This window comes from Lutjanus erythropterus, chromosome 19, assembly GCF_056507025.1.
Source record: "Lutjanus erythropterus isolate fLutEry1 chromosome 19, fLutEry1.hap2, whole genome shotgun sequence".
Classification (NCBI taxonomy): domain Eukaryota; kingdom Metazoa; phylum Chordata; class Actinopteri; order Lutjaniformes; family Lutjanidae; genus Lutjanus; species Lutjanus erythropterus.
Window position 1 is genome coordinate 29,042,074 of NC_139335.1, and position 24,468 is coordinate 29,066,541.

The following is a 24,468-nucleotide window of genomic DNA, read 5'->3' on the forward strand; positions in this document are numbered from 1 at the left end:
TAACCATGGAGATAGCAGTGCACACTAACGTTAAACACAGGAGACAATGGTACACAACAACACTGAGTTTTTAAATATCTTCACCAAGGATAGTGTTTTCAAAAAGCTAATTTTTTTAGTGACCTAAAGCGCTGTTTGTGTGTGGATGAAGGGCCAAAACTATGCTTTCAAAAATATCCTGATTTTTTTTTGTTTTTTGTTTTTTGTCTTTTATTAATGAGAACAAGACGTTTCTATTAATCTAAGATAGTTATAATGACTTGAGGACAGAAGTAAAGGTCTTTAGGAGGGTCTGCTGACAATATTCCATTCCACCTTTCTTACAGTTTATATGTCAGTAATAATAACTGTAGTACATATCTGAAGGCTTTTCTATTCTCATTCTTACTTAATGGTAACAGAGTGAGTTAAAACATGCAGTGGAAGGTGTACCTCCATCACATGTCATACTGATATCAGCCACTAGAAGTCAGGAGTGCACAGTTTGAAAGTGATTTGATGAAGTTAACTTATTTAATTTGTTTGTCTGCGCCTATTTGAGCGATGTTGAAACCAAACTTTCATATCTCTTGACGCAGAAACAAGTGGGACTCATTTTCAGTTAGCTGTCTAGTCCCTGCAAATCTGACATGGATACATAAGTAAAGTAAAATATATTAACAACACTTTTTAAAAAGTTTTAAGTTCTAGCATCGCAGTATGAACAATTGGAAACACTTTAATGGAATATTGTCAGAGGGTTTGGGTTTGGTGTTTGGAAAAATGGCTCATATTTTAATTATATCTGGTGAGCTACTGACTCAAATTACCACAGCTTTTACACCTTTATTCTGAAGGTTTATTTTTACATAACAGTATGAACAATTGGAAACATATTTGGATGAAACATTGTCAGAGGGTTGAGGTTAGATCCTCTTAAACACCTTTCCTTCTGTTATAAAGAATTTAACACACATAAACTTGTTGTAACACAACAGGTGACATACAACATTTAATTAATTAATGAATTGCAGTACTCCCACTAATTGTTGCTGTGTTAATAGTATAGTTTTAGCATTCGAACCATCCATAGCAGTATGGTAACACAACAACTGCAAAAAAGAAAACTAAAACATTGAACAGTACCTAAAATATTACAAAAATTCTTAAAATGTCATGAAAAGTAGTGCTGTTATCAGCAGCAGCAGTTGTGTGAATAGTATCAGAGACTCTGTGGTACTCGAGAAAGATCTTGATCTGGGCTGGGAATGGAGATTTGGCTTTAACCTTTTTCTCCTGCCATTATTTAATCACTTGTCATACCTCCTTGCATTTTTTTCTGGGGAGTAATCTTGGTCGAAATACACTCTGTCTCCATTCTAGGTTATCAGCTGTTGTCTCCAGGCCTGCTGCAAAAATGATGTCCTTCATGTGATAGTCTAGGAATCAGTCTATAATGGACCTTGGTGCAGCTTGTTCTGCTCTTGGTTTTTCAGCAACAGACCTGTGCGCTCTCTCTATGTGGATAGTTAATTCTTCTGGCAGTTCAAGAGATTTCTTTAAGCATCTAATCATCCGAGTAGATGACTTCAGTCTCTCCATGGCAGCTGAAAAGTGATGATGAACACGATGAGGCAAATAAGTTTGAAGAAAAGGCTGCGGAGAGCGAGAAGCAACGTCAGCAGTATTTTCATCAGGAACTCCGGAAGCTGCCGGAAGGACAAAGCCATCTGCAGTCATCAGCAGCTTGGACAGTGAGAGGCTGTCTGCTGCAGGGACAGTGGAGCTGAGTGAAACTGAAACATCAGGGTCAGCGTCATCTCTTACTGTATTCACTTGCACTTGGACATTGGAGCTTCGCTTGCAAACTTTCAATCAGCCAGAACTTTTCAGATACATTTTTAAATAAGATCGTCCAAAACTGGGGTGGCAACTGCCACTCTATGTCACTCCTCTAGATCCGCCCCTGTTCTAAGGCCTCTTTGCGTTCTTCTCTCAGTTCACGAATCTCGGAGTGAATTTGCAACTCTTCCTTGTCGAGCTCACGTCCATCTTGCTGGGGTTGATGGTGTGCTTTCTCCACCTGCTTTTGTTTGTTCCTCTTTCCCTTCCCAACGTGTTCACTGACTTTTTGCCGGCTCACCACGCTCAGTTAATATTTAGTACTTGGATAATAGCGTATAGCCGTTATTATTGCATATATGGCTCATTTAAAGAGGATTTCTTGAGGAGCTGTCGCTATCATGACGTCACTGATCAAACTTTCTGTTGGAGTTACCATTCACTTTCATTGTTTTGGAGATTCTGCAACACTGTTTTCCTGTGAAACTCCAGCAGTGTTTTGTGGACTATAAAAGTAAACTCGACCTTCAATCAGTATGACGGTGAGAAGATGATGACTGAATTTTCATTTTTGGGTGAATGTCCCGTTAAATGTATAAAACGCAACATTTTCCTAAAAATATTGTATAGATTCATGCAAACATAATCTGTTTCAATCATCGCTTACGGCCCATGAGTGATGTGTGGCTATATTTGCTGAGACATGGTCCTCTGCCTGTATTTTCTTCTTGTGTCATTATTTTTCTTTGCCTGGGATGTCCAGTACCAACCAACAACATCAGTGTCTGACATCCTGACATCTATTTGATGCATTTACGAACAGCTCAGACAAATCCTACTGATTGTACCTTTAAAGTTCCATGGCTCTGTTAAAACATGCTGGGTTGATGCCTGATCATGAGTTTAACATGGAAAATTAATTTTGTTTACTGTAATACCACAATTAAATTGAATGCATACATCATGCAGCACTTTACACTATGCTTGGACACTAACTTAAAAAAGTTATTGTCCAGGCTGCCTTAAAATTTTAAGAATAAATCTGAAAAAACAAGTTGAGCTAATTTTGAATTATTCAAAATAAATTAACTTTTCTAGTCAACAAACTTGATATTAATTCAGATGTATTTGAGAAAACATGTTTAATATACAAGATATTACTTACAAACACTATAATATTTGACATTTAGTATTTACTACAATTTATGAATTCAGTACTTCACTCCATCGTGGTTCACTGTGTTTTCATTATTGTGAAAACAAGCAAACATGGCTAATCTTTCAGTGTATAACAAACACATAGCAAATTTTCATCATAAATGTTTTCTTCAGAGGGTTTCAGGAGAGTTTTAACTGCCAAACAATGCATGCTGGGAAGTCTGCTAATATGCTGCTCATGTTTCTTAAGAAACTCACCTTAATGAATAAAAAAACTTACATCAGAGCAAATTAAAGTAACAAACTCAGTGAAAACACAGTTTATAGAAGAGGAAGACACCCACAGAAATTTGCTGTCGTAAATCACACCAGGTTGATGCCTGACCATGAATTTCACATGGAAATATAATTTTATTTAAAGTTATAAAACAATTAAACGTAACACATGCACCATACAGCATTATACACTATGCTAAGGTATCATGTTACCATGTAAAATACCCTACATATGTGTGGAATAGTGCACCACATTGGACAGTTTCATTGTTAAATGAATCCCATTGAGGTGAATGAAAATGAACATCTATATTACAATACTGCCCTCTACTGATGATAGCTGGCTATGACCATTTTTGGTGCAAGTGAGCTCACTACTGTGAATAATTCAAATTCCACAGCAGAATGAAGAACCGAAGCACCCATGAACCTGGAACAGATTAAAGTGTAATAACTCATTATGTCAGCCTTTTTCATGCACCATGATAAACTCTGAATCTAATGTTCAGTGCATCAACATTCAGTCTACTTTTAAGGACTCAAAAAATTAACTAGGCTTCACCTGTACAGCCAGTTATCAATGCATAAACAATATGCTAACAAATAATTGCACAGGTATAATTATCACATAATATTAGAGTTATGCATAACTGTAGGGTTTGATGTAAAGCTGCCATGGTAAAGGGCAATTGTTCATGTCTGACATCTCCCCACACATGCCCCCAGCACAGTCCCATCTCAGTGCATTGGAAGAGCCCCCCATAATAATGTATTATAATGTATAGTATTTAGCTGAGTCCCAAATGGGGATACTGCAAAAACAATATGCACCATGAGTGCAAAATGATTTTTAATGCTTCCATAATATGTTTTATAAGTGCCTATAAAAACTACTCACTTTTCATATCTATTTGTTTGGTAACATTTTATTTTTATGACTGTGTATAAGCCTATCATTACACTGCCACTGCTATAACCATATCATAACACCTGTCATAAACATGAAGGAGTATTTATGAATGTTTATGACTGTTGTAATTTAGTATCAGTTGGTCAGGTATGTCACTTTTAAAGCGAAGTTGACGTTATTTGAGATGTATTTGTTATGACAGCTTGACATGATCAAACTTAAAGAAATTGTTTAGTTTCACCTCCTCTGAGGTGTTTCAAGTGCCACCCTAGTCAGTACATCTTCACATTTAAGACGAGCTAGCTCAGAGTTCAGTTCACAAGAGATTAAGAGGAACTAGTTCATGTTCATAGTTCACATTTTTAAATTAAGGTCACAGTCCCAAAAATGGACCAATTCACCTTCTTTTCTTCTTTCTTTCTTTCTTTCTTTCTTTCTTTTTTTTTTTTTTAAAATTAATTTGTATTAAAACTTACTCCCACCAGGGACACTGGAGTCTACATAACGACCTGTTTTTGGTTTTATTTTATTTGTAATTGTAGAATTACTTTTATCGTAATTACAATAATTAAAATCGTGCAACAGTAGCCCAGTCTTCTGCAAAAATAGAGATAGACTTTGCTGTGAATGCAGACAATCCCTGACATGAAAAAGAATTCAAACCACACACAACAAAACTTAAATAACATTAGTACATATTACAGCATTAATGTGATTACTTTGAGGTGTGCTTTTATGTGAGAGACAGTGGTACAATATGACTTACTTTTTCAGTCTTTCATCTGTTTTAAGATATTAAGATATAATTTTGACATATTAAGTCCTTATTAGACATCAGGTCATTATTTTCAGAAAGTTTCTCATTATTTTGAGATACTCAATATTTTATGATAGGGGAGCCTGGGGTCAACTGTGACACACACATACATATGCACACTAATCAATAATATAACTAATATATTTTCACCAATAAGGACAAGACTGTAATATTAAATTACATGTAAGAAGTCAGGGTCTTACCATTGAACCAGTGGTGGTGAATTGTTACAGTGGGGGCAGTTGAAACACTGAAAAATTAAGTTATATTAACCCACTGTATCTCAAATAAAAGCCCACCTAAATGTAATCACATTAATGCTGTAGTATCTCATAATCTTACTTGTTTTTGTATGTGGTTTGAATTCTTTTAGATGTCAGGCATTGTCTGCATTCAAAGCAAAAGTATATCTCTATTTTTGCAGAAGACTGTTGAACAGTGTTAATTATTTGAACTGAGTTAAAAGTAATTCTACATTTCATATATTACACAACATTTAGTATTAGGTCATTATATAGACTCAAGAGTCCATGGTCAGAGGAGGCTCTAATTAAAATGAAATTTAAAAAAGGCTAAATATAATAAAAGGCAAATATCAAGGACTTTAACATCCTAAAGGATGAAGTGAACAGACAGTACAAGCAATGCAGAACAGATAAACAACAAAAAGGAACAAAATAAAATACATTAAGTGTAGTAAAATGGAAACTAACCATACATTAAGCATCACTGAACGTAAAATAAACAAAAATTAAAAGAAAAATCTACACATTTAGAATTTATTAATTTAAGGGACTTGACATAATGTTGAATTTCATTACAGTAGCCAGTGAAGATGGGTGGGGTCTACAGTTTATCTTTCAAAAGCAGAGGATTTCATGACTGAGCTTTTCCTTCAGGGCGCAGTGAATTTGTACCGCTACAGCTGGACCAATCAACGGCAGGCTGCACTGTGGCCGAGAGAAATCTGCGTGCGCGTGCACGGGGTACGTGGCGCGGTCACGCACTCGGTTCTTCTGTCACGAGCTTTACCCAAGCCGCGGAGTGGAGGCTGGAGAATTAGAGCGGACATCAATTATAGAGGACATCTTATTTACCACATTTAGTGCGTGATACAGAGAGCAGGACTGTCACTTCACAGCACTGTTTGGCAGTTTAGAGTCTTCACTGAGTTATTCCGGTCAACCCGTGATGTATTCCAGTATTTGAATGATATTGCTAGCCAGCTAGCTAGCTAGCTGTGAAGCTAGCTTTACGGTGCGTGACTCGAAGTAACTTAACGTTATATTGTCGAAGGTTATTTTAGCACATCTGACTGCATTCATCACAGACATCCAAACAGCGGATGGTTTTTGCTGAGGCGAATCATTGCTGTAAACCTCGGTGTTATGCGCGTACATTAGCTTCTAATCCTAGCCAGATAAGGATTGAATGAAATAACGTTAGCTTGCCATAGCCAGCGGAAACGAGCCAGTTAACAGGGATAACGTTAACTTATCCTGCTGCTGCTGCCCGATCCACCGCCATTCAGCTAATCTAACGTTAGCAAATGCTATCGGAGCTAGCCGCGCACAAGCGTACAGTGAGTTTAGTATCATAAAGTTGTGGCGAACGAGCCGGAGCAGCGGAGGAGCTAGCTACTACCAAACGTCAAGTTGGCCATCTTCCACTCCAGTCCAGTGTGAAAAGCTGACCGACGTCAGTTGAGTTTTACGGATCAGGCCGGAGTGAGGACAGAAACCTGCAAACATGCCGGCTGTGTCGAAAGGAGATGGAATGCGCGGATTAGCTGTTTTCATTTCGGACATCAGAAACTGTAAGTGGCATTTTGTGTCATTGTACTTGATCATTTGTGTAACGTTAATCTGACGCCATTAGCATCAGTTGACATTAGTCGAGTTGTTGCTGCTCTACCCTCTACGTGCTGTAGTGGAATGACGTGGGGGCACCAGAGCAAAGACAACAGTTAGGTGTCTCTGTTTTACTAACCGCTAACTACTCAGTAATGTAACAACACTCAGATGTTGCTGTAACACGATCCTTTTACCAGAACCAAAGCTCTGATGCCTGGTTGCAGAAAACGAGGCCTTTTGTTTTTGAATGCTGGCTGTCGTTTTGGCCAAACTGAGACCAGAAACATCTGTAAAATATTATAAATCCAGATGTGTAAACCAGGGGTTCCCAAAGCTTTCCATGTCAAGGACCCTCACACCTAGGACTGCAACTAATGATTATTTTCATAGTCAATTAATCGGTCAGTTGTTTTCTCGATTAATAGTTGTTGTTTTATAATGCCAAAAAATGATAATGGAAATTAGTGTTTCCCAAACCCTAAGACGACCTCCTTAAATTTGTTGTTTTAGTCAGTACCTAAAGATATCCAGTTTACTGCCAGAAAAGAGTAAAGAAACCAAAAAACATGTACATCTAAGAAGCTGAAAACAGAGAATTCTGACGTTTTTTCCCTAAAAAAAAAAATTCTCAAACTGATTAATTGATCATCAAAATAATAGGCGATAATATGCAAGTCAGTTAGTGGTAGACTGATTTTTGATTAATCATTACAGCTCTAACCACTGAAGATGCACATCAGACCCTGGACCCCAAAATCTGGGAGGATTTTTTCTTTTTTAGAAAAAAAGGTTTTAAGATAATAAAGTTGTCATAGTTCATCAATGAGCAAACTGGCATCGTCAATCAATCAAAACAGCCAAACCCAGTTCCATTTTCAATAAACATTTAAATATCCCTCCTTTTGCCTGGGACCCCCTACTTCCCACTCAAGGACCGATGTTGGGGTTTATGTCTTTATTTTACACTGACAACACATAGGAGTTGGTAATACAAAGATATTAGTATCACAATATAACACTAGATATCGTCTTAGTTGCTGGATATTGTTATATTATGATATAGCATAAGTTTTGTCTTTTGCTGCTTTTAAAAGCTGTGTAACATTAAAATGATGTCATTTTCTGGACGTGCCAGACTGTTCTAGCTGTTCTATTATTTGCTTTTGCCTACTTAGTTATTATATCCACATTACTGCTGATTATTTATCAAAAGTCTCCAGTCATCTCTGCCATTTTGTTGGAATATCAAAAGAGGTATTTGGTCCACAATAGTATTTTTGCATCAATTTTAAATATGTAATGTTAGAGAAAAATTGTATATTGAGATATATATCCTATATCATGGCATAGCCTAAAAATATCTAGGTTTTATTTTGAAGCCATATTGCCCAGCTCTACAGCTCCGTAACTTTGACTGTAAGGAGGACACAGCGCTGTCAAACTCACAGGAAAATACACACAGGAGCACCTCAGCCAGACCCCTGTTCAGACTGAACCGCCTGCCATAATCCACTAACAAGCACAAACCAGTGGCCAATATTAAATGAATATTTATGAAATAAATCATTCTTTGTGATTCTATAAAAGTCAATGATTTTGCATACATTTGCAATATTGTATAGATATTAGTTGTTAATATTTGGATATTGGTTTCTGCTATGTGCCACACCTAGCTGCTGCTGCAGATGGAGGTTTTGGACTATATAAGTCGATAAACTAAATGATGGATACATGCATAATGCTTAATTGAGAGATCCCAACTATTGATATTGACATGATTTAATCAGCTGATCTGTTCACTCAAGACAACTTCCACTCTGTATATAAAATCTATCAAGATATGTCATTTTATATTCTGATCAGAGCTGCAATAATTAATTGAGGTCTCGATTATTAAAGGGATAGGTCACCCAAAATAGAAAATTCTGTCATTATCTACTCACCCCCATGCTGATTGAAGGTGGGGTTTAGTTTTTTAGTCCATAAAACACTGCTGGAGTTTCACAGGAAAACAGCGTTGCAGAATCTCCCAAACAGTTGAAGTGAACAAAAACCAGTTTTCAAACGGAAAAAACAATCCCCCCAAAAAAACAAAAACATAAAATGTCTTTATACTGCTTGCTGATGTAATCCAAGTCTCCTAAAACCTGATGTGCTGTCTGCACACATCAGATCATCACATCACGTCATCACATTTGGAAACTGGTCACCATTCACTTTGTTTGTTTGGGAGATTCTGCAACGCTGTTTTCCTGTGAAACTCCAGCAGTGTTTTGTGAACGTTTGGGTAAACTATCCCTTTAGTTGATTATTAAATTAGTTGCCAAGTATTTTGACAATAGATTATTCAGTTTGAATAATTTCTTTGGAAAAAAAAGTCCAAATTTTCTGATTTCAGTTTCTTAAATGTGAATATTTTCTGTTTTCTTTACTCCTCTCTGACAGTAAACTGAATATCTTTGGGTTGAGGGCAAAACAAGACATTTGAGTCATCTTGAGCTTTGATCAACATTTTTGACATTTTATAGGCCAAACAACTAATAGAATAAGAAAATGATCGACAGAATAATTGGTAATGAGAATTATTGTTACAAGAAGTAATTTAACATACGTTCGTGTGCTCCACGTTTGGACCTAATGAGGCCTTTATATCTATAGAGGGGGTAGATCCTCTTCCATTGAGACTGCCTTGTTTCTGCAAGAGGGTGAGATGAGGTCAGGTGTTTGCAACCAGCAAACTCACTGCTAGGTGCCAAAATCCTACACACTGGGCCTTTAAAGTACTTTGAATTGCAGTATTGCAGCATACAATGATATAATACACCCAGAGAATTGGTTAGATGCCACAGTTTACGTATGACAAATGAATTTAGTCTCACAGTGTGTCGTCCTGTCACTCAAGCCTATACAAAATACTGAGTAGAGATTCTTTAAATGATCATTAACCACATTATTTGCCAACCTGGAATCAGATCCAAAATGAAAACTGCTGCTGGGACTCATCCATACATCTGTGTATTTATCTAAAAACAGTCTCTATTATACCTACCAACCATAATACCTCTTGACAAACACAACAGCGTTTGCACAATAATACACCCAGTAATTATTAAACAGAACACTAAAACATTGGCTTAGCTAAGGTTGTTGACTCAAATAGCTAGTGTTATTTAGCTGTTATGGAAATACAACCTGGTGCCTTGACATTACAAGCATTGTTACTTGTTGGCTTTTATTGTATCTGAAACAGTTTCATTTGGTGTGAGCAGTGAGCAGTTGTAAACATGTTATGTTTTTCCAGTAGGAGCAAGACTGGCCAGTACTGGAGATTTGATGACTATTTGACATTTTACATCGACCCCTTAAAGCTGTCAGGCCTAAGAAATGTGAAACAGACAAGCAGGGCCACAACTGCCTGTTATTTGCCTCATCGATTAATTGGAGTTAGGTTTGTCCTAGTTTAGGTTAGATTGAAACCGTTCAGTGAACTACATCACTCGTTTAACACAGCATTTGTCATCAGCACCAATCTCGCTGCTCCTTGTAACATTATCTTACCTGAAATGTTTTATCAGCCACGGAGAAAAAGAATGAGTAAGACCTGCTGTTGTGTGACCACATCCTGGTACAAAACATCCAGGCATAGTACCTTCAGCAGCTAACGTTTGCTTTTGGAGAGAGGAAATAATGACAAAATTTATGTGACTTCCGGGTGTAGTCTTTCTAATTACACATCTTCACAGTCTGATACTTCAATATTAGGATAAACTGTGACTGTCTTGACTTAAAAATTATTCTCTAAATTGAAAAACATCGTGTAATTTATGGCACAATTCAAACAGGTTGAAAAAAAAGTTTCTCACTCCTGATTACAATTCATATTTTGTCCAAAGTTAGGTCACATGGTGGTCCAGTGGGAGATGCATGACTTGGGCATTTGATTAAAGCTTCATTTCCAAGGTTTAAAAGAATTTAAGAGAATTTAAGAATTTAAATCTTAGAATTAAAGTCATTGTACTAGAAACAGTGGTTCTACCCCTGATTGAAAAGTTTCATAGTTGAATAGTAGTTGTTAGTTCAAGCCAATAGTTGACTAGTTGTTGCATATTTATAATATTATTGTAATGTAATGTGTGCTGGTATGTTACAAGAGAAAAAGTCCAGGTTGCAACTGTCTCGATATGTCGGTGCCGACCCTAATGAGAAGGGTTTTTTTTTTCCTGCAATTAACAGATAAAAAAAAAAAAAAAACTCAGTTGACTAAGACGTTTCTGGTTTAGTCAACTTTTTGGGAGCAGCCCTAAGAAACAGTATCCAGTGTGTGTTCCTCTACATCAAGTTTCATTTGTTCACACAGCACCCTCTGCTCTTTGTGGGCTTTGGCAAGCTGTTTGGATCAGTAACTGATATTTCCTAGGACTGTGTTCTTAAAATCTCCTGTTAAGGTTTTTTCAGATGTGCAACTGTGCAGTTTTTAAGCCGTTTGTGTGACACTGCGCCTTTGGCCGACTGAATCTGTCTTGAAATCCAAATCTTCCCAGGAACCACATGGAGCTATGCACAGCCATGAGGTTTTCTTCACTCTCCCTTAAGCTTTATTTCCTGTCTTTAATAAAGCAAAATAGACTCTTGCACAGGTGTATCCTGAACGCTTGGGATTGGAGCATGTTCCTCAGCGACATGCTGTTGTTCCACTGAGCCAGCCTCTTCAGATGGAAACTCATTGGAAGTAGATCTCGCTGTCTGCTGTAGAGCAGAATGTGACAAGCCTACATCTGCTGTCTGCTTTGGTCTGATGTACTGCCTCACTGGATAGAAGCATGTTGGAAGCAGAGCTTACTGTCTGTTGTGAGTCATTCTAGTAATGTTAATCTGCTGGTTGTGGAGTTCTACCTGGCTGTGCCTCCTCACTCTCAATTAAATTACGAGTCATTTAATTCTTCTACACTTATATTTAATAACAATTTATTTCCCCTCGACATATCAGAGAGCAAAACAATCCTACTGTGAGACTGTATGGTGTTTCTTATTATGGTTTATTGCAATTGAAATGCAAATTACATTCATGCCATATTGTGCATGATGCTGGTGTTGGTGCTTGTGGCTGTACAGATCAGCTGATTCATGTATGTTGCTGGGTATAGAAACAGTGAATCAGTGACTGTTAATAACAGTTAATGACTGTCAGTGACTGTTAATGACAGTTTAATTACTGTCAATGATGTCAATATCTCTTGAACCCTTTTTTTATTAAAACATGACTCAAAATGATTTATTATCAAAATAGTTGTCGATTAATTTGATAATTGATTAATCATTGTAGCTCTGCATAGAATGAATATTAATTGGCTCCAGGTCATATGAGCCAGCTGTATCTGTCATGAAAAAATGAGAAGCCTTGCAGCACTGTTTGTTTTGTGTATTGCTTTGCTAATAAGACAGTGTGAGAAGAGAGTGAAGTTTTGATAGCAGACTCATTGGCCTCACAGGTATTGTTATTTTGCCAGCCTGGCTGTCAGAACTCCAGTCTTAATAATTAGGGTTAGGGTTTTTTAAAGTCAGGTCCACCATGTCCATATTTTAAATGCTGGCACTGTACTATGTCTTTTCTTGACAGGTAAGAGCAAGGAAGCTGAGATCAAACGGATCAACAAAGAGCTGGCCAACATCCGCTCCAAGTTTAAAGGAGACAAGGCTCTGGATGGCTACAGCAAGAAGAAGTATGTCTGCAAGCTGCTCTTCATCTTCCTGCTCGGCCATGACATTGACTTTGGACACATGGAGGCAGTCAACCTGCTGAGCTCCAACAAGTACACAGAGAAACAGATTGTAAGTCCTTTGCTGATTGTGTTATGTGTGTTTGATGTTTTTTTGTATGGCTGTACTTGAAACAGAATTTCCCAAAATGGTTCTCAGGGTCCAGTTTAGGACTTTTGCATTTGATTTATGAAAGTTGGATTTGTCAAGTCCATTTGGTTCATACTTAAATAATAAACCAAAACATTATTACTGATTACTGATTTTTTGATAATTCACCAATTCAATTCAGGTCTCCACACCGTACGGACTGGTGCACCTGTAGAGTGAAAAAAAAAAAAACACATTTCCACACAGTCAAAGAAATATTCATAGTTCCATTTAAAGTCTTATGGCACTACGCAGTGTCTCTCCTGATTGGCTGCTGATTATAAATGGGTATTGTTAGGATTTTATTGATACTAATATCAGTCCTGATTCTGCTTATCAATACTCTTATGGTCAATACGTGTTTTACCATAATTTGGTGCAAAAATTAAAGACATGGCATGAAAAAATGTGAAAAGATGAAACACTTATTTTATTTTTACTTTATCAGAATTAAGTTAAATTTTTTCATCTGCATTTTCATTAAATTGAGCTCACACTTTTGAACAGGAGCGTATTGATAATTCAGCACTTACATGTGAGGAACTGTTGTCAGTTTAGTGCCATTCTTGATATCCATTCCACTGTCAGAGGCCTACACACCACCAATATTTTTCCCAAAAATTAGACATTTTCTATTCCAAGATCAGAAGAACACTTAAAGATAAAACTCCAGCTGCAGTCAGTATGCACCAGTCATATTTAAGCAACTAACACTAGACATTTGGGTTCCCAGTCTGGCTGATGTAGTGTATTAATTTTGTAGTATTAATAATGATTGAGGCAAAAAAGTCACTTCTGTTAATCAACATGAGAATGAACATAATACAAACTGCACAGCAACTTAAATTTTGCTGCACCCCACAATTATCATCAATCATTAACAATAATTTGGGGAGCAACTGATAAAAAGGATGAGTTGAAAAGTTAGCATGATAGCATAAGCAAACAATTGTTTTTTTATTTGCCCTACATAATATATATTCATTTGTTTCGCTCTGTATTTCTTCCCAGATCATCACCCCCCCTTGCAGTGTCTCTGCCCCCCAGTTTGGGAACCACTATGGTGCTTTCAGAGTCATGATATTAAGCTGAGACTGATTCATTCTGTTCGCGCTCACAGGCTGCTGTTGCTGCACAGAGGGCTCGCTCTGTGCACGCTACAATGTTAGATTCATAATCATTGCTAAGAAAGTTGGTGATCATTCAAAATTAAAAAGCAAAGCTATAAAAAAAAGCTCTCACTCACTTGGTGTTAGTTTTCAAAGTTATTCTAAGGAAGGTTTTGTCATCTTTGTCCAGGGCTGCTTTATTGGCGTATTTTGACACAGCCACCTGTTGAGGGTAACTCGGATGTGTTTTGGATAAATTGTGAATCCAGTGTTTTTGCACGCTTTGGCCTTTCACTTGGAATTTGATGTTGTAGCAAACAGCTTGTTGAAGCTCCCGCGTATACCTCGTTCAGTGCCCACGCAAAGCTGGTGGCAGAATCTCCCACAGGCTGGGGAAAATATGTTGGATTATTAATAATAAAAAAAAAAACATACTTGCAAAAATTGTGAATCAGCATACAGTCATGAACGTACACAGAAAAGTTTGGTGGATGGCTCCGGTAAAATGCAGGACTAGCTGCAGTCCAAGTCTAGGTCACACATACACATGTACCCACACAAGTGATCACATGATCCCCTCAGGGCAGTGTCGACAGGCACAGTGTTGACAATAACTGTAACAGCTGTTAAAACTGCTGATGCAGGAGCAAATTCAAGGCAATTGACACACTTGCAGGATGGCTGGCAAGCCATGATTCCTTCTAGTTTGGTGTTCAAGGTCCAGTTCAGGTTTTGTAGAGATTGTGATGACAGACTGACATTAAATCTATACTCTCTAACAAGTTGCGCATTGATCATAGTGTCCAGCAGGTTTTCCCTGTCCTGAAAAATGTGTCTTAGTATCTCCTCTTCCTCTTCAATCCCTTAAGTTCAGACATTGTATTGTGCCCCACACATTATTTGACCTCTAAGAGAATGGTATGGGTCCCTTTAAAATTTTTGGAGGAAAATAGTTAGTAACACAGTAACCCATTAGGGAGTACTTAAGTAGCTAAGGGTGAACACTTGGAGACAATAGTGTTCCCTTACAACATCCTAAGGAAATCCTGATGGTGCTTTTAAATAATGTGGTCATATTGGAGTTGTTGTTAGAACAGCATTTCAAATGTTCTACACATGCTCTATTGAACCACACCAGATCCAAGGTTGGTGACTGTCAGTGTTGACAGAACGAGAGATCAATGACTTGTGTGTCATCACCCACATACTGGCCAGAATCACAAACCGTCTAAGTGTCATGCTAGGTATCATCTGCTTCACTTTGGCAACCTACCTAACTCACAGGGTTTTAGGCCCAAATCATTGGTTCATGGTCAGGTCCAACTGACTGGCCATGACTTTCAGTTGTGTGTGTAAATGTACACACAAAAATGCATGGCTTTTGTTTTTGGCTTGTGAGATTTGAGGGAAGCTGAAAATACTAGGACATGACAGTGTGACACATTTTTTTATCTTTTTGACTTTTTGACTAGATTTAAAATAAAGAGAAATTGAAAAAAACAACTAAAACAATGTTTGTGGGTGTTTTCATCCATACATCTAATACTTTGGGAAAATGCAGCAGGACAGTGGCTGCATGCAAGAACTCATACAAACAGATTCTTAAGAGATTTTCTTGTACTTATGATTTTTTTCTGAGGCACAAACAAGAAAAAGAAAAAAAATTGACTTGAGAATGATACTTTAATGCCCGAGAATGAATTTTAAGTTTAAATATAATACCGAAATTGTCCCTTTGAATACCACATGGAAGATGGACACATAGCTTTTTGCTCTAAACGTTAAAGCAGAACAGATACCTCAGCTACTGGGACCATTTCCTGAATCTGTACGGTCGACCGTTTTATCAGGAACAGGAAATGTTGAGTAGGCAGAATAATGTTGAGTCAGGATCTCTGAGGTGGTTTGAGGGTTTACTACCACTCAAAACAGCAGAGTTTCTATGCCTTAAAATCTGGACACCTTTTTAAAAGTTTGACCCTACGGTTGTACAATTGACCCAGAAAAAAATAATGGTCCGTAGCTCTTTCATTTTAAGACATGCTGTGAATAAGATAATAGGCAGGGCTGGCATTGGTAGATGCCAAGGTCCAGCAGAAGCTGTTATCTGTCACATCATATGTTCCACAGAGTTCACTGATAAAGAACCGCCGTCTGTGTCTGTTGGTGATCGCTGTAAAACAATCAGGCTGCATCAGTTTGGGCTGAAATATTTAGGAACACCTAGTTAAGAATGTTTTTATGGAATTATGATATAATTGCTGTTACTATTAGACTAGAGGGCAGTTTCTGAAAAAATACACAATCACACATGAAATATGTTAAGGTTTGTTGAAAAGCTGACACTGAACTGCATTGCTGGCTTTAATTTATGAAGAACTAGCTGAAAGATTAAGAACAGCTTAAGTTCACCTAGTTAAAACTAATACAGTTGTAGCTCCCTCATGGTGACAATGAACATCCCTGGCGTGTGTCTCCCTCATTTCCTGCTATCCATCCACTGTCTGAGGATGGATGGATGGCTGCACAGTTAATCCCAATTGCAATAAAATCGCAAGATGGCCAAGTACAATATCCAAGGTTATCCAAGGTTCAGACCTCAATAAATATCACATCATCATGATTTAGATTTTTTTTTTCAGTGAACATGGAAATTGTAATGCAAAACTGATCATTTTCACATATAGCAATTGTAATTTCAGTCAAAATAATTGCAATACGACTTTTTTTCACCAAATGGATGGATGACAGGAAAACAACATGCAGTCTGAACATGATGGTTTTAATGTTCACTTTTTTTTTTGCTTGAATCTGTTTTAGAGAGTTACTTTTGAAGCTGTAGATTCTTGTTAGACACTAAGATGTTTGTAATATTTTGTCCACCCCATTTATATTATTGAGAGCACACCAAGCAGTACCCCCAGGGATTTGTGTGCTTTTTTTGTCGATTGTCGTGGCCTAAAATGCCTGATTTCACAGCAGCTTCTCTAAAAAAAAATTGCAGTGCATGTTGCATTTGTTGTGGCTTGCAGTGAAATTGCACGACCAGGGGAAATTGCAAAAAAAAAAAAGAAAAGAAAAAAAAAAGAAGTTGCAATTTTTTTCCCTTATACTTCATTAAAAAAATCAAAGGCAGCTTGTTCCTGGGAGAACAAAACTGCATTCTGTGTTTTCACACTAATCAATCAAACTGGACTATGGGGTCAAGTGTACTTGGAACTGGTCCCGGGTCCTTGATGTGAAAGCACTTTAAGTCACCTCACCAAAAGGCTCAGGATTACAAAATTTCCAAAAAAATCTGCTTTATTTCTTAATGAAGAAGTGCACCTGGACAATATTCCACAAAGACGCAAAATCTTTTTGGAGCTCAAACTCAGTCAAAACACCAAGCACACATTTCTATAGTATAAAAGTGCACAGAGCATTGATATGTGTCCATAGCAATGACAAATACTGTGTTCTTTAACCGTCAACTGTTGCGATTGAAACAAAAACTTCTGCAAGCTATTTTGTTAGAAAAGTGCAGCAACTCAATTAAAGGTTGTTATATCAAAGCTCTGACTTGATAGATATGCAGGATATGTATGTTGGCTCAAATGTTAAGAATCACACCTTAAAGAATATAAACAATAATTTAAGCAACAGACTTAATACTCTCCAGGGTGAATTTGGTAATCAAGTCAAGTCAATTTTATTTGTACAGCCCAAAATCACAATTTTCCTCAGGAAGCTTTACAATCTGTACAGTATACAATCCTGTAAACACTCAAAAGAGTAAGGAAAAACTTTTGACAGGGGAAAACTAGTAATATTGTAGTGTTTTGGTGCCACCTAGTGGTTAATGTGGAAATACACTTACACTTGACCCTTTTCAAGTCAGTATAGTCATGATGTGGGGACTGTAGTGATTTAGGGGTCGATGTGGTGGGTTCAGTCTGCCCCAGTAATATCAGGCATGATGTATTTGAAATGCCTCTCACTTTAGGTCAGGACACTTGAAAAGCAGCAGAAGTTACCAAAACTATCAAAATCGAAAATTATAATGAAGGTAGGATTTATCACAGGACTGTTATGTATGTGTATATGCAAAGTATTAGACTGCATTAGTTTTAGCTTGGTGGACATAATAGTACTTTATTTTTTATGACTTTTCTGTATACGCCTGTACATCCTCTTCTGTGGCTCCTTGTGAGGTTTCTATCATTTTTTTTTCCTGTTAAAAGTTTTTTTGGGGAGGTTTTCCTTTCTCTTTAGAGGGTCTACAGGACAGGGGTTGTCACACACTGTACAGATTGTACAGCCCCCTGAGGCAATTAATGATTTTAAGCTATGTAAATAAAATTTGATTGATTGATAATAAACTCTCTCTCTCTTTACCCTTTGTCATAACGTCTCTGTTTAAATCTTACTGGTGTTTTCTATTCACCTCTGTCAATCCAGGGCTACCTGTTCATCTCAGTGCTGGTAAACAGCAACAGCGAGTTGATCCGTTTGATCAACAACGCCATCAAGAATGACCTGTCCAGCCGCAACCCCACCTTCATGTGCCTGGCGCTTCACTGCATCGCGAACGTGGGAAGCCGCGAGATGGCTGAGGCCTTCGCCAGTGAGATCCCTCGGATCCTGGTTGCCGGGTGAGTGTGGCTTCGGTTTTGGAGGGCTGAGGAAGTAAAAATCATCCTCGTTTACCCCATTTTAGCTTGGTAATTTTTTTGCTTTGAGCGATGAAGCCAAAGATTGTATTCCATCGTGTCAGTTTCCATCGCTGACTTCACTGAGCTGCTGGTAATGTGAATGTGATGCACCACAGTGACACGATGGACAGTGTGAAACAGTCGGCTGCCCTGTGTCTGCTGCGGCTCTATAAGACCTCACCTGACCTGGTGTTGATGGGTGAGTGGACGTCACGAGTGGTGCACCTGCTCAACGACCAACACATGGTGAGAGCACAATCCAGACCTCCACACATCAGAAATGTAGTTAAATGTAGTTAACAGTTTATATACATTCATTGCTCATTTTTGGGTGAACTATCCCTTTAACCCATTTGTGTTATGTATACTGACTGACATTAGTTACGTTCTATTTTCAGTGTGTTAAAAGTTTATGCTTATGTCACAATCTGAATTATACCTTCCTCATTCCACATGATTGATAAAACCAGTTGCACCACTTGTGAGCAAGATTAGTAATTTTCCTTGTGTGTGTGTGTGTGTGTTTGTGTGTGTGTGTGTGTGTGTGTGTGTGTGTGTGTGTGCTTGGGTTTTAGGGAGTGGTGACAGCAGCCATCTCTCTCATTACCTGTCTGAGCCAGAAGAATCCAGATGAGTTCAAGACCTGTGTTTCCCTGGCCGTTTCCCGACTCAGCAGGGTGTGTTATAAACATTAAGTTGTGTTCTCTTGATCGAATTCGGCATCAACTTGCTTTGACATTGATCAGAGTGCATCACAGCTTCAGAGAAAACAGTGTTGTCAGCTATCAAAGCTAAGTTTAGACCACTGAGGACTTCATTAGAAAGACTGCCGTATCTGTGCACTTAAGTATAGAGCAAAAAACTAAAACAAAAAACAAACTAAATAATTTCTGGGCTTCCTAAGTATAGTCCGCTGCTTTATGAGACTGATCAGTTGTGTCTTACATGAGTTCTATAATAAGTCTTTTTTAATGTTGCTACTCCAGATTGTGTCGTCGGCCTCCACTGACCTCCAGGATTACACGTACTACTTTGTCCCAGCACCATGGCTCTCCTGCAAGCTGCTGCGCCTGCTCCAGTGCTACCCTCCACCAGAAGATGGCGCTGTCAAGGGCCGTCTGGTAGAGTGTCTTGAGACCATCCTCAATAAGGCTCAGGAGCCTCCCAAGTCCAAGAAGGTGCAGCACTCCAACGCCAAGAATGCTATCTTGTTTGAGGCTATCTCACTTATCATCCACTATGACAGGTGAGCGTTGATGTGTTGTGTGCAGAATGAATCCAGCTTGCAGAGCATTTTATATAGTTTAAAGGAGTGGTTGCCAAACTTCTTCTGTCCTTTACTGTATTTGATTTTTTTTTATTTACTGTGGTTGAACCAAATCAAATTTTAGCTAGTCTTGCTCAGTCCTAACTGTGACCTGCTGATGTGCTTTTTCATAATCTGGTGACCTTCAGTTTTTCCCAGACTACTGTAGAAATAACTGTCCGTTTCTGTTCTGCAGTGAGCCCAACCTGCTGGTGCGAGCCTGTAACCAGCTGGGCCAGTTCCTGCAGCACAGAGAGACAAACCTGCGCTACCTGGCTCTGGAGAGCATGTGTACCCTGGCCAGCTCCGAATTTTCCCATGAAGCCGTCAAGACACACATCGAGACCGTCATCAACGCCCTCAAGGTGGTGCCTCACACCCGAGCAATAATTTGGTTAATTTGTTAAATGTGTGACAGACTTGTGCCAGTTGGAACGATCCTCCCAGCCTCTATGAACCGCTGAAAAGGTTGCAGGATAATATTGGTGTAATAGACAGGAGCACGTGGCGATCCACACATAGTTATGCACTTGTCTGTTAGGTCTTTTTTTCTGCTTCTTTCACATCCTCTTCATTCCATTTAGTCACTTTTTGTGTCTCGGGGTTTCTGCAGACTGAGAGGGATGTGAGTGTTCGACAGAGGGCGGCTGATCTGCTGTATGCCATGTGTGATCGCAGCAACGCCAAGCAGATTGTAGCCGAGATGCTCAGCTACCTTGAGACAGCAGACTACTCCATCAGAGAGGAAATGGTGGGTGTTAATGTGCAAATAAAGCTATCATGTCATGCAATATTCTCTTTTCCCACTATGTGATTACACCTCACTAAATGTCAAGTGAGAGTTGTCGAAGGTGGCTTGTTTCCACCTGCTACTTTTTGCAGCTATCAACACCAAAAACACTCCAGCAGTCTTTAGAAAATGTATTAATACTGACAAACTTTAATTCTAACACCCAGCAGTGTCCAGAATATGTCAGATCTGATTTATTTCAGACTGTTTTCCAGAATGACATATGAACTGATGCTTTCTCATTCAGGTGCTGAAAGTGGCTATCCTGGCAGAGAAGTATGCTGTTGATTACTCCTGGTACGTGGACACCATTCTCAACCTCATCCGCATTGCTGGTGACTACGTCAGTGAAGAGGTCTGGTATCGCGTGATTCAGATCGTCATCAACCGAGACGACGTGCAGGGCTACGCCGCCAAGACGGTCTTTGAGGTGCCGCCACACGAAATCTTGAAATGTAGCTTTTTGAAGAGAGCAGTAGATTAAATTATTGTTCTTTTAAAATGGTTATTTAGCCACGGTCCCTTTTTACTGCTGACTAAAGTGTCTGTAGCGTCTATATGTAGAATATCTAAAACTGTTGAGCACTGAAAGTCGACGTCGAATCATTATATACAGTGCTCTGTCAGTGTGCTTTTGCTTTGAAAGCTTCTGCGATGTATTGCTTGTCTCTTGGTTGAAGTATTGCTGTGCAATAAAGGGACATCAAATGTGTCTTTAGCACTGTTGTAATTAAAAAACATTGATATTAAATGTTGTCTCCTCCAGGCCTTGCAGGCCCCAGCCTGCCATGAGAACATGGTGAAGGTTGGAGGCTACATTCTGGGAGAGTTTGGTAACCTCATTGCTGGCGACCCACGATCCAGGTATGTTGGGTTTTAGCTGCCGAGGCTCTACAAGACCGTTGAAATGATCAGTAGTAACTTTGCTGTCCTTTCATCCAGCCCGCTGGTCCAGTTCAACCTTCTCCACTCCAAGTTCCACCTGTGTTCTGTGCCCACTCGTGCCCTGCTGCTGTCAGCCTACATCAAGTTCATCAACCTGTTCCCAGAGACCAAGGCCACCATCCAGGAGGTTCTGCGCTGTGACAGCCAGATCCGTAACTCAGACGTGGAGCTGCAGCAGCGTGCTGTCGAGTATCTGAAGCTTTCTTCCATCGCCAGCACCGATGTCCTGGTTAGTGGTTTTTTTTTCCCCTAAAGGCAGATGCACTACTCTCACTTTACAATCTTATCCATTCTGATAGCAGCTAAGAGCACGACCCATCTTTTGTCTTGTCTGCAGTCCATTTAGCTGAGAGTTTTCCATGGCTTTAGTCCTTAGAGAGAGTCAGTTTTTCCATGGCATGTATTCCTCTACAACATCCAGCCACTGCCCTGAAGTTGGACTCCTTGTGGTGGCCTGGTGTCAAGGTTTTGGAGAGATAGGTATCCTTCTTTAGCATTATGTCGCCCGGTATCAATCCCAGTTACACAATCCTGGGATCCATAGAATCTTAAAAATCTTGAAACACAAAACATCTTCAAGAGTCTGAGCAACCTAGTCCTAGAATGGTTGTATTTTTATTCATGAATGTCCTGGTTAGTTTTGATGACCATGTTAGACCAAAGTCACCTCAACTCAGATCCAGTAATTAATTAGAAAATAGTATTTGCAAGGAGCACTGGTTTACATGTAATGCATTTCTGTCACAGTCTCTGGATAAGGTCACAGCCCAAAGCCTTGCAGTCCTGGTCTTGCTGAATGTGCTGTTCATAGGGTGACAAGACGTCCTGAAAAATTTAGGACAGTTCTGAATTTCGAGCAGTTGTCCTGAATCCAAAATCCTGTTCTGTTCATCCCAAAGATGAACTCTCTTGCTCCCTTTTGTCAGAGTATTATTGGTGTGTTTTCACTTGTCCGTTGCACTAGGCCAGCATTTCACAATCTCATTCCTGGGGGCCCACTCCCTTGCATGTTTTAGGCTGCTTTCACAACTTAAAGTTTGGACTGCGGTTCATGTTTTTAGAGACACATTTGGTCTAGTTAGTTTTGGTTCCACATTGCAGTTGTCCAAGTGGACTAAATAACTTTGCATGTCATACCTGCATCTTTTCATCATCGCCTGTGTGGGGTGCGTCTCCCTATAGTTGACATTGATTGGTTGGTAGGCAGGTGTGCGTCTGATGTCGCCGTGTTTGCAGTTCGGCAAGTAGCCTGACTTCATTGTCTGTTTATGGAGAGAGATGAATGAACAAATTCACATCGTTGTCACCATAATATTATTATTATTTTGGCACCACTATTAGCAGTACCAAAGTGAAACAGCAACTGGAAAGTGTCCACAGTTTTATGAGTTTTTTCCAGTTGACTCTTAATAGACCAGATGTCAATTTTCTGGTCTCCTCCTGTCTTCATGTGCTCCTGCAGCTCATTTTGGTTTAATGATATCCTGTTGTAATTTCCTGTAATTGGCCTGAAATTCCAAACCATCCAAATATTGTTTTCACACTAGAAACAAACACAATCATGGTTCAGTTTGATCCGGACCAAGACCACCTCTTTTCACCAGACCAAACTCTGGCTTTTTTGGGTCAGACCGTAGTCTGGGGGAGATTTATGCATGTCCAGATCAAAGTGAGAAGTCAGAAAGTTCAGAACAAACAAGGCTGGTGTGAAAACACCCTTAGATATTTCTCTGCTTCAGCACCACCTGATTTAAATGATCAGCTCCTCCTCAAGCCTCTGCAGAAGCCTGATAGTGACCTTGTCATTTGAATCACACGTGTTTGAGCAGGGAAACCTTGAAAACATGCGGGGCAGTGGGCCCCAAGGACCAGGATCATATCATCCTTAGAATCTGTAACTGATCTTCAAAATATTTATAACAAATCATCGGTCTGATTTTACTCTAAATTATTCTCTACATTTTAATTTTTCTGACAAAACATGCTATCCCCCAACTCTCCTGTCCTTAATTCCATCTGTTCTCATCTGGCCACCCTATTTGTGCACAAACTGTGATTTGTCTTTTTGTTAGATGTTCACAGCTTGTCCTGTCCAAACCCCATAGCATGATTGTCCTCTCTGTCCCCTCAGGCCACTGTCCTGGAGGAGATGCCTCCCTTCCCAGAGAGGGAGTCATCAATCCTGGCAAAGCTGAAGAAGAAGAAGGGTCCCGGTGCCGTGTCTGTGACAGAGCTGGAAGACAGCAAAAGGGAGGGCGGGGAGCTGAACGGAGGAGCCGACCGGGGTCCAGACACAGCAGCCATGGCTGCCTCCAACGCCGTAAGCACACTCTTACTGGGTTACTTTCAGAAAACAAATGTCCTACATTTTTGTGGCCCTACTGCAAGTGTCCTTTGTTTTCCAGTCCACCCCGTCACCATCAGCAGACCTCCTCGGGATTCGCTCTGCTGCTCCCATTGGTGCTGCTCCGGCCAGCGCTGGCAGCCTATTGGTAGATGTGTTCTCTGAGGCAGGGCCCGCCGCACCCTCTGCTGCTGTGAATGATGACGGCTTCCTAAGGTGAAAAGTCATCTCTTGATGAGCAGATGTACAATCCGCCGTAAGCAAAGTCCAGTATGAGTGGCTGCAGCAAAGCTTGCTGATTATGCAGTCCAGCCGCCGGAGCAAAGACACTGTGTCTGCTTGAGACAGCAGGACTGTAGAAATTAAATGAGACCTGCAAGTCCTGCCACAAACTGATGCATCTACGAAACGAGCTGACTAAAGACAGATATTATCTAAACAAAAGAAGTACACCATACATTTTTAGCCATGAGTGCAACCAGAGGTAGGAAATAACTGAGTACAAATACTTTGTTGCTGTACTGAAGTAGATTTTCCA

The 24,468-nt window shown here is 39.3% G+C and overlaps 1 protein-coding gene across 2 annotated transcripts in view; it reads left to right on the forward strand.

Annotated features, from left to right (window-relative positions):
- Positions 1-5,986: 5,986 nt before the first annotated feature.
- ap2a1 (adaptor related protein complex 2 subunit alpha 1) overlaps positions 5,987-24,468 on the forward strand; it is a 33,451-nt gene continuing 14,969 nt past the window's right edge. For both annotated transcript variants that reach the window (XM_084743550.1, XM_084743551.1), the window contains exons 1-13: positions 5,987-6,798; positions 12,453-12,664; positions 18,292-18,485; positions 18,662-18,791; positions 19,121-19,222; positions 19,532-19,791; positions 20,048-20,216; positions 20,465-20,602; positions 20,889-21,071; positions 21,408-21,505; positions 21,584-21,815; positions 23,718-23,906; positions 23,992-24,146. In XM_084743550.1, coding sequence (XP_084599676.1) covers positions 6,732-6,798; positions 12,453-12,664; positions 18,292-18,485; positions 18,662-18,791; positions 19,121-19,222; positions 19,532-19,791; positions 20,048-20,216; positions 20,465-20,602; positions 20,889-21,071; positions 21,408-21,505; positions 21,584-21,815; positions 23,718-23,906; positions 23,992-24,146 — 2,129 coding nt within the window. In that variant the 5' untranslated portion in view covers positions 5,987-6,731. The remainder of the gene's footprint in view (positions 6,799-12,452; positions 12,665-18,291; positions 18,486-18,661; positions 18,792-19,120; positions 19,223-19,531; positions 19,792-20,047; positions 20,217-20,464; positions 20,603-20,888; positions 21,072-21,407; positions 21,506-21,583; positions 21,816-23,717; positions 23,907-23,991; positions 24,147-24,468) is intronic.